The sequence below is a fragment of the Mustela nivalis genome (assembly GCF_964662115.1).
Source record: "Mustela nivalis genome assembly, chromosome: 12".
NCBI lineage: Eukaryota > Metazoa > Chordata > Mammalia > Carnivora > Mustelidae > Mustela > Mustela nivalis.
This window is the reverse complement of record NC_139031.1, coordinates 69,998,972-70,009,657: the sequence shown is the minus strand read 5'-3', so window position 1 is coordinate 70,009,657 and position 10,686 is coordinate 69,998,972. Positions and strand designations below refer to the sequence as shown.

The following is a 10,686-nucleotide window of genomic DNA, read 5'->3' as shown; positions in this document are numbered from 1 at the left end:
AGGATTAAGTTGTCATCATTCTGGGAAGAAAAAAAAAGACACATTAATGAAGTGGCCAATAATACGAAGGGAATCACGGATCAGTTTCCTTCCCCTCCCTGTGGTGGATTTCACTTACAAGAAAATTGAAGCTGGCAAGACCCTGTTTTCTCTGCAATTTATTTAAAACCTTGCACGCATTTGGATACCTTGTGATTTCCAAGAACTATGTGAAGATTAAGCTTTGCTTACTGATACATGGCATGTATTCTTTTCAGTCTTTTGTGTTTGATTTTGTTTGATTTCCCTCTGCAGCGCAGTGTCTCTGTAAAGGTTTTTATGCTTTCACCAGCCATGTCTTAAATACATTAAGACAACACATTTGGTGTTCACACTTCTTCAGTAACGTCTGTACTTGAAAGCCACATGGTGGCATAAAACAATGTGTGTTTTCTTTGAGAGCAGTGCATATTTTGCAACCACTAGGAAGGAAATCTTTAGCTAAAGCAAACCCCTGTTCTCAGGCTGACTTGACAACCTGGTCCCTGGCTGTGGGGCCCCACCTGTCGCTTACCTTTTGAGGACATTTGCAAATATGGTTTTTTTTTTCTTGGAAATAACTGCACATGTATATAGGATATTGGAATCTGCTTAGCATTTTCAAGCCACGTAGCATGACTGTTTTTCAAGTACGTTGGAAGTAAAGAAACAAATATCAAGCGTTAAGAACAAAGACAGGGATAAATTGCTTACTTTTCAACCTCTGATAATTGAGGTGACTTTTTACCTATTTTCTGGGTCTTGTCAACATCTTATATTTTCCATCCACTCTGTTATGCTTCAGGAGTGTTTTCTAAGTGGAGGAGAAAAGAATGAGGAACAGAATGCTTACAACTTGGGTGCAAAAGAATTCTATCTGCTGGACATTAGAGCCCCAAAAGCCATCTTGGCTAGGTAACATTCAAAAAAAGCTAATTACAGAGTTATCCAGAGTTGAAAATCTGCTCATTTACACCAAAGCACCTTTGAATTACACTTTTTAAAACATTCCAAGCTGATTGGAAGACCTTAACTTTAACCGGTCTCCTGGAAAAACTGTTTGAACACAGGTTGTAGAAACAGTGCAGGAGTCTTGCTTTCAAGATCGTAAGGAAAAAAGAAAGGCCCAGCTTCCCTTATTAAGAAGATGAGGGTCCTTGAAGGATGAAGGCGCGTCTGTGACAATGATGGAAAGGTGGACTGGGCACGCGCTTTGATGGGGAGGGCGAGCTGCCAGATGCAGGCCCTCTCCCAGTGGGGCCACCCTCACCACACAACCCCAAATAATACTGAGGCCACCGGGGTAGTTAGGGAACTTCATCTAAAGCATGAAACCTGGACCCTCAGAACACCAGTTCCTATGGAAATACTTTTCATGTACATTGTTTTACATTTTCCTGTTGGTCAGAAAAGAGAGACTGAGAACTTGAAATGCATTGCACTTTTTAGGATCAAGACTAGGAATTTTGAGCCGGTTTGACAAGAGTCACGTGAGGAAAAAGCTTCTCTATAGTTGAAGCCAGTATTCCTAGGAAATTGAACCCAGAACTTCTAAGCATTTAAAGGGTACTTTCCCTGGAGTGGGGCATGAATAAATATGTCAGGGTCACAATCCATCCTATTCAGAAGTAGCATTCATTGAAAGCTTCTAGGTGCAAAGCAAAGAATTATTTACTAATTGATTTTAAAGAGAGCAAAAGTTACCCAAGGCTGGAATGTTTACTGTTTGCTACCTAGAAGTCTTTCCCATTCTTCTCTCAGACATTCCAACCCACTGGAAGTCTTTAGCAGTATTTTACGGTATGCTTAAATTACAATTCCTTAATGTAAATACGGAGAGAAAATTTTACATGCGATAAGAACAGCCTTGCCTGTGATTGATTTTGAATTATTTATTTGGAGGAGAGGCATAGCTTTTGTAATTAACCAAGTTTAAACCAAGAGCAGCTGATGATTAAATCTTGCTACTTAATAAGCTTTCTAAGTTGAACATTTGAAAATATTTAATATTAAGAGACTTCTCTTAGGAATGGTGGCACCATTCAGAGATATGTGCCCGTCACAGGCAGCTTCTCTCGGAAAGGAAACATAAGCTGGTCAGTGTGGAGGAAAATCTGTTTTTTACACAGACATGTCTCAGAAGGTCTCATTTTGGAGGTCTGTATCTCCCCATCCTTGTCCTCAGTACAAGAAATCCAAAGTCTGGTTCGTTTCTCTCCCCTTTTCTCTCCTATTGGCAATCCATCCCCCCACCTCCTCTCTCCCCACCCCCTCCCACGGAGGGCAGCCATGAAAATCATTGCAGAATGTGTTCATTAGCAGATTTATTATTCTTTTGAGAAAGCACTGGAATGTTTTGTGAGATTATTTTTATATGAAGGACTAGCCTGATTTCATACAGCTGGAATATTAGGAACTCATTAGCATAGTGAAGGTATCAGTGCACACACAGTATTCTGAAAGAATAGTTGGGACTTTGTTTCCATTTTCTTAAAGGAACAGTTTGGCTGACTTAAAGATGCAGGATACGTAAGACATAAAAAAATGTTTTTGCAGTGCTCAGAGGAAAAACAAAACAGGGCATAAGGCAGGGGTGGCTGTCCATCCACTGATAAAAGGGTGAGAAGCTATTTCTACCTCCCAAGAGTAGCAAGAAAAGTTTCCAGGGGAGCCTCCAGGTTTGCAGAGAAAGCAAGACCTCTTGGTATCTTTTCCTCAGTGTGTACATGACAGCCAGTGTAATTAATATCCTAGGTTATGTATGTGTCTATATAAGATACTCATCTGTGAATAGTACTTACTGGTTTTGTAATCTTTGTTATATAAGAGGATATTTAGGCTGTACATACTGGGGTAGATTATTCCCTGCCCCCTATACATAGGAATATGCTGCATAATTGCACATAACTTCTCTCTCTCTTACTGGCTTGTAGGCAGAGGAAACCACATATGTTACTGCCTTGCAATTTTCTCATATACCAAAAACAACAACAACAAAAAAGTCTCAAGTGAAATGAGCAATCTCCTATTTTCATTCCCCTTCCTACAGCAGCATATTTTAGAGGCACATACAAAATCTATATTCTCTAGTTGGGAGTGGTTCTTTTTTTTTTTTTTTTTTAATTTTTCTTTTCTTTTTCTTTTTCTTTTTTTCTTTTTTTGTATGATACACTGAGATACGTACTTCATAGCAGAGGGTCAGTACCTAAGAAATGTATTAGCATCATTCAGAAAACTATTATATTCCAAAATGAAACATAGTAAGGAGAATGGGATAATACATGTTGCATATTTGTTCCCAAGTGTAATTTGTCTGTATTATGAAAGATGTAATGGTTTGTCAGCTGTCACTGTTGTTTTCTTGTAACACGATATGGAATAAAGTATAGCAGAATCTCTGTACATTTTCTTGCATCTTCTTGGTGCCAAATAACACCATACATTGTCACAGAAACATTGTCTTAAAAACTCTTAGACACAGTCAGTTTTCGAGTGAAGTAAGAAAGCAAAACAATCCATGGATGTGAGAAGGAGTGAGCTAGCTGGAATGTTCCAGTAGTCTGTAAAACCCTCCCTTTTTAAATTTTTTAAAGATTTTATCTTTTAAATAATCCCTATACCAATACAGGGCTGGAACCTGCCACCCCAAGATCAAGAGTTGCATGCTCTACTGAGCCAGCCAGGCGCCCCAAGCCCTTCCTTTTTCGATATGCTTTGTCAGACTTACGTAGAACAAGTCTGTGAGCTGCAGGATCTTCGCAATTCCACCAGCTCCTTAATGACGTCCACCACACGTTCCATGCATCTGAACCAATCTGGTTTTGTTTAATGACAATCCTATTTATCTTTTATTGTCTGTTTCTTAATTATCGTGTACATATTCTAAGAGGAGGTGAGTGGGTTACCCTCCACTGAATACAAATCAAAGCTTCAGCATGCCCACGTTCTGCCAGAAGCATCCTTCCCTGAGCTGAGCACGCTTCCCCAAACACCACCTAGTGGGCGCCTGCACTCGAATTGACAGCGCCACCACTGGAAACCAGTCACATTCTGTCATCTCCTCCTCCTCCTGGTCGGATCTGTCAGCCTCACAACCGCAAACAAACCGCTGCCCACCGCCCCCCCCCCCCAACTATGATGTCTATAAATTGCTAAGAGTGTCCGTGCCAGATACAGTTATCAATTTATAGATATACTATTTGGTAATTTTAAAATGCTTGCCCTTGAAGGGGCACCTGGGTGGCTCAGTTGCTTGATCTGGGGTCAGGTCATGATCTCAGGGTTGTGAGATGGAGCCTGGTGTTGGGCTCTGCTGGCAGTCTGCTTGAGATTCTCTCCCTCTCCTGCCCCCTCTCTTTCTGTTCATGAGCTCTCTCACGCTCTCTCTCAAATAAATAGGCAAATCTTTTAAAAATAATGTTTACCCTTGGAGGCAAAAAAAAAACAAAGTTCAAGTCTTACGTTAGGATGACTCAGGACCCCTGGCTTTCCCCCGGGGAGACCCTCACTCGCCAGCAGCAGCCGCCTCAGGTTATCCTTCCCTTGCTCCTCTCCCACAGCTGAGTTCGTGAGCCCTTCACAAGCTCTACATCATTACAAACTTCAGAGTCTGTAAGCTTTCTCAATTTTACCCTTCTCACAAAACCAAATGTAAGTGTCCTCCGCCGATGCAGAGCCCATTCCAGAAAAGCTCATGAGAGCCACCACGTCTTCAACTCCCCCGGCTGCCCCTGCTGTTTTCCCCTGCGGCAGCAGAAGTCGCCTCTGCCAAGGACACGTGCATTTCCACACGGTCCTGCCAGCACCCGCGGATTCTGAGACAGGAGATTGTGTAAAGGCAGACTTCGGGGTAGCCAGGGCAGAGATAATGAAATAATACGCAAATTTCTCAGTTCGATGGGAGCCAGAAATCACCCTGGAAACTGATGACAATTAGAGAAGTGTCAAACGAATAACTGGTGTCTGGGAGTTGTTTCAAGGCAGCGAAACGCAAGCCACCGTCCTACTTCCCTCAGCTGCGGGGGCGCATGCGCCCTCGGTTGAGGCCACTTCCGCAAACCTCGGCGGTGCGCTCCTGTTCTAGAACCTCGCTGTGCCATTGAGTCCTCGGAGCTCTTAATGAAGGAAAGAAGGAGCAAGAGGGCTGGTATCTACAAGAGGCCCAAGAATTAGCTTTGAGGAGTATTTTTAACTTTTTAAACGCGGCCGCCGGGATGACAGCCCCCTCTCGGCTCCGTAATTGCCCAGCGTCCTCTTTTTCAGCCGAGCTGTTCCAGCGCCGCCGGTCGGAGGACGTGATGTGTGCTGCCTGAGACAAGCAGCGAGAGTCAGGAGGGCGGCACTCCTAGAGTTGCTGTTGGCCCCCAGAGTAAAGAGAAAGCAGAGGGGAAGGTGTCGGAGCAACCCTGTGCCACTAGGTTAACACGTACAGTCGCCGGATAATGGCGGGCATTGTCAGTCTCCGCAATGAGAACCCCACAGTGGCCCAGCAGCCTGCTGCTACCAGTGGGTGGTGGCGTTATGGGCATTAGCTTTGAGAAGCTTAGACAGCAGAGGGGGCTAGGATAAAGGACACAAATCAGGGGAAAACTGACAAGATTAAAAAAAAATCCAAGGCCTCGTATTTACTGTTCATCCCCCATGCTCTCGGTGTACTGTATTGTCTGCGACGAGTCCTGCTGAGAGAGAGCCGGGCACAATAATAGCTCGGAGCAGCCTTGCAGCCCCGGAGCCAGCCTCTGCCAATGGTGCTGGCTGTGCTGCTGGAGAATGGGATTCTGATAGAGTTGTCTTTTTTCTCCTTCCCTGTGAGACCACCAGTAATTATGGAGCGCACACTGCAAACATGGGGTAAGGGTTGCCTATTGGAATGTGTCCTGGGAAGTGACCCGGCAGGGGTTCCAGCGAAGGTGTGTGCCACCGTCGTCCAAGGTGGGCCTGCCTGACAGATGCACACAGTGCTGGGCTCGCACAGGGACACGTGTTTGAACCAGCCGTTCAAGGATGTGGAAAAGTCGAAATGAAACTGGCTTTGTACATCATACCACAGTGGGAAACAATGATCCCTTTCCCTCGCTCCTCCTTCAGCCTAGTCAGGTAAGTGGGGACCTTGTGTCCTCAGGGAAAGGCTGTAATCCACTCCGACCCTTGGGGAAAGCAGGCACAGGTCCCATAACTTTACTTCGCCTGGCATTTGGGGAATTCTGATTCTCACGTTACATTCACTTAGCCCAGTGGCTCACAGCCCTGGCTCTCAGAATCATGGGGATGTCTTAAAAACACCCAACCCCAGACCAGTTCATCCTAAAATATTCAGAGTGGGGCCCTGGCATTGGTGTGTTTGGAGAGTTCAACAGGTGGCTCTGTGGAGCAGACCCACACGAGAACTACTAGACTCTTCCCTTCCTGCTGCCTGCGGCTGCTCTAGGGGTAGGGCAGGCAAACTGTTTATGTAAGAGCCAGAGAGCAAATATATTCAGCTTCCCAGGCCATACAGTCTCTGTCACAACTCCTCACTCTGCTGTTGTGGCATGAAATCAGCCGTGCACGATACACATATGAATGGCTTTGGCTGTGTGCCAGTCACACAATTCGTGGGCACTGAAGTTTGAATTGCATATAATTTTCACATATCATGAAATATTTTTCTTTTGACTTTTAAACACTATTTGTAAATGGAAAACCCATTTTTAGCTCACAGCGTATATAAAAACATACAGCGGGCAAGAATTTGTCTGGGGTCTGTAGCTTGCTTGCCTTGGCTTAGAATACAGCCCTGGTAGTGGGCTCCCCCATTACCAGAGGGGGTCCCCCCCGGTCCTCCAAGACCATCCCTGACATTTGCTGGGCCCAGGGTAGAGTCAAAATGGAGGCCCACATAGCTTATATCTAAATATTTAAAAATATAAATCCAGGGCGCCTGGGTGGCTCAGTGGGTTAAGCCCCTGCCTTCGGCTCAGGTCATGATCTCAGGGTCCTGGGATCGAGGCCCGCATCGGGCTCTCTGCTCAGCAGGGAGCCTGCTTCCCTCCCTCTCTCTCTGCCTGCCTCTCTGTCTACTTGTGATCTCTCTCTGTCAAATAAATAAATTTAAAAATCTTTAAAAATATATATATAAATCCAACTAACAAAATGTCAAATATATATTCTATTCTCTTACCTGGACAAATACGTCTTCATGATAACCTAGAAGTCCTGGGTTGAACTTAGAACTGCTAGACTTCTCTCGAAGTTCTTCTCCAAAGAACTTTTAACTCAGTGGGTTAAAGAAGAAGTTCTTCTCCATGTCAGAATGTAGGTAGCCGGGTTCAAGGCCTCTCTGCGGCTTTTCACTTCCCATTCCTAGCTGTAAGGGTGTGGGTCCAGAGTGAGGGTTACACGTGCATGGGTATCAACATCCAGCCCCCACATCCATATTCTGCCCTACCCTTGGCATAGTCCCTCCTTGGCCAACCCTTGGGGACCAGGTGCCTATCTTCAGGGAAGGTGCTTTAGGAAGATTCCATACACCAAGAGAACTCCTGAGTCCCAGACATGTGGAGTATATGGAGTAGAAGTAGGGGAGGTAGGTTCCTGTTGGGCATGACACCATGAATTCCTCATTCTGTTGTAGAGGGATGGGTACTATGCCCAGAGAGCCAAACCCTTTAAAATGTGAACCAGAAAAGGAGCCCCTCTTTCCTGGGCTTAAGGACAGTGCTGATGGGTGATAAGAGCCTGAAAATTAGTTCCGGTGAGTTTTCAGGTCCCTTGTGCATTTCATTGACCCACCCTACTCCAAAGCCATAGAAGTGGGCCCTATACTATGAGGCAGAAACACTGTGACAAGAGGCAAAAAAAAATTGTTTTAGTCTATTCCTTAGAATTAAAGGCTCTGACCTCTTCTCAGTCGTGTACTGGAACCAGCTGGTACCGGTTCACAAAAACTGACAGTAAATATGTAGGAATTTTGTGAGTCAGTTCTTAAATCACTGATAACTTAAAATCAGATGGGAGTATGTACACCACAAAAATGAGTCAACTGTACAAATCGGGTCCTTTTTGCTTTTTTTCTTTTTTAAGAGCTGGTTTCCCAACAGCCCACTGCCTTTTGGCCCCTTTCCTTCCAGGCTCGTCTTCCACCTCTCCAGACCCACATCTTCTACCTGCCCCATACTGAACTTGCCACTGATCCCTGGATATTCCAGACCTTCTCAAGGCCCTGTTCTTTTGGAAATACTGTTCCTTCTGAGAATGACTTTCCCCGTTTTTCTAGCAGCCAAATTCCTATTAATACTTTTAAGTCCCTCTTCAAAAAGTCTCTTCCAAAGCATCCCCTCAAAACAATTCCTCCTTCTTCCAAGTTCCTACATCACTTTGAAAATAGTAACAATAACAAGTCTTTTTTCAATCTCTTTATCATCAAGACTAATGAGAGTAACCAGGGCCCAGTATTTAACAATTTTTTAAATAAATCAGTTATTAAAGGATAATACAGATTAAACATGAGTGAAATGGAATATAGTTTACCTTCTTAAGAAAGCATTTAGAGGGGCGCCTGGGTGGCTCAGTGGGTTAAAGCCTCTGCCTTCGGCTCAGGTCATGATCCCAGGGTCCTGGGATCCAGCCCCGCATCAGGCTCTCTGCTCAGCAGGGAGCCTGCTTCCTCCTCTCTCTCTGCCTGCTTCTCTGCCTACTTGTGATCTCTGTCTGCCAAATAAGTGAATAAAATCTTAAAAAAAAAAAAAAAAAGAAAGCGTTTAGAATCTTACAAACAACATGAACATATTGCACATGTACTCTGTGTAACTCTAAACAAAGCCCTGCCCAATTCTGTGGGAAAAAAGGAAACCAAAGAAGGCAGATTTCTGGTTGTCCTCAGGAGCTCACAGAGGCAGGGGTTCCCATACCTGGCCGGCTGCCCAAATCCCCTGGGGAGCTTGCTTGCTTTCTTGCTTTCTTTCTTTCTTTCTTTCTTTCTTTCTTTTTTTTAAAGATTTTATTTATTTATTTGACCGACAGAGACCACAAGTAGGCAGAGAGGCAGAGAGAGGGGGAAGCAGGCTCCTGCCGAGCAGAGAGTCCTATTCGGGCATTGATCCTAGGACCCTGAGATCATGACTTGAGCCGAAGGCAGAGGCTTAACCCACTGAGCCACCCAGGCCCCCCGGGGAGCTTTCTAAACATTCCTACTGAACCCCAGTCTCTGAGGTGCCAGTCTAGGCGTGTGCACTTTTTAAAGTCTCCTCAAGGGTTTCTGTTGGTCAGCCATGACAGTGAACCGCTCTGGAGGGAAGCTGAAGTGCATAACCTTCTACCCAGTCTGTTCATCTGTCTCGAATTTCCCTTCCACCCTCTCCCCCTAAAGATTCTGTTCAAATTGCAAATCATTCAAGAGACACTCAGTTTGAAGGGTGCCTATTGACAAGTTATTTCCTACATCTTCACAAAGCAAGGCAAGAAATGGAATTCCCAGTTCTTTCCCATATTCTGTATAGTAGAGGGAGCATTACTGAATCTATGTACTGCTCATATGAATACCAGAGTTCCAACCTGGGTTCTGATATGCTCGTCTTACTGACTCCAGAGGAGAGCCATACCCTGGGGCAGGGCACTAAATTACCCTTCAGTTTCTGTGCCAATGACTGCCAAGTATACCAGAGAATTCATGGTAGGCTGAAGAAAGTAATATTTTCTTTCTGCTGTTGGTCATTAACATCCAGGTGAGATCACATGCTTTCATTTGTTACCAAGATTGAAAACCAAACGTACTACTCTAGAAATGTCACTTAAGAATCCCCATTGCTGGGGCACCAGGGTGGCTCAGTGGGTTAAAGCCTCTGCCTTCGGCTCTGGTCATGATCCCAAGGTCCTGGGATCAAGCCCCACATGGGGCTGTCTGCTCAGCAGGGAGCCTGCTTCCTTCTCTGTCTCACTGCCTGCCTCTCAGCCTACTTGTGATCTCTATCTGTCAAATAAATAAATAAAATCTTTAAAAAAAAAAAAAAGGAAAAGAATCCCCATTGCTGTTCATCCATGTCATTTCATAACCAATTTTATTCATAAGTTTATTATCGGAATCATGCTATTTTTGTTCATCACATTTTGTGGGCCAGCAAACAAATCCCCAGAGGAAAAGGTGCATCCTGACTAAAATGTTGCTGTTTTTGCCCAGAGGTCATTGGCTGCTGACTGAGGCCCTATCCTTAGTCACTCAGTTGGGTGGAAGGTTCATTTGGAAAACCTAGAGGAAAGCCTTGTCCCATACTGAAGCTTTCTAAACAGATGGAAATGGAATTTGGATGTATGTGTCATTGGCTGCTGACTGAGGCCCTATCCTTAGTCACTCAGTTGGGTGGAAGGTTCATTTGGAAAACCTAGAGGAAAGCCTTGTCCCATACTGAAGCTTTCTAAACAGATGGAAATGGAATTTGGATGTATGTGTCTCCCACCTTCCCTGCAATGCAGAGAGAATCTGGGATGGGATGAGAAGGGGCTTCCATGTGCTGTCTTATCAGGTACAGGTGTGCTGGAATTGAACTTATGGTGGTATTAAGGGGAACTCCCAGGGTGAAGTAGACTAGAATGCCCAAAAGAGATTAATGAAGCTAGGGTACCAAGTATCGAGGGACTAGCCTTGAAGCTTAGTGTAAGATGAAGTTAAGACATGCAGTCCAATGGAAGTAGACA

The 10,686-nt window shown here is 44.6% G+C and overlaps 1 protein-coding gene and 1 long non-coding RNA gene across 11 annotated transcripts in view; one reads left to right on the top strand and one right to left on the bottom strand.

Annotated features, from left to right (window-relative positions):
• The window catches only part of CDK14 (cyclin dependent kinase 14), a 575,914-nt gene extending 572,494 nt beyond the window's left edge, over nt 1–3,420 (top strand). For all 10 annotated transcript variants that reach the window (XM_082692298.1, XM_082692296.1, XM_082692295.1 and 7 more), the window contains one exon: nt 3–3,420. Coding sequence is in view for 5 of the 10 variants with exons in the window: in XM_082692296.1 (XP_082548422.1) it covers nt 3–166 (164 nt within the window). In the remaining 5 variants the exon portion in view is untranslated. The remainder of the gene's footprint in view (nt 1–2) is intronic.
• LOC309844921 lies at nt 760–8,728 on the bottom strand. Its single transcript, XR_014300962.1, has 3 exons — nt 8,527–8,728; nt 7,178–7,363; nt 760–832 (listed from the first exon to the last, which is right to left on the bottom strand). It is a non-coding gene; the product is annotated as an uncharacterized lncRNA (long non-coding RNA).
• Nucleotides 8,729–10,686: the final 1,958 nt, after the last annotated feature.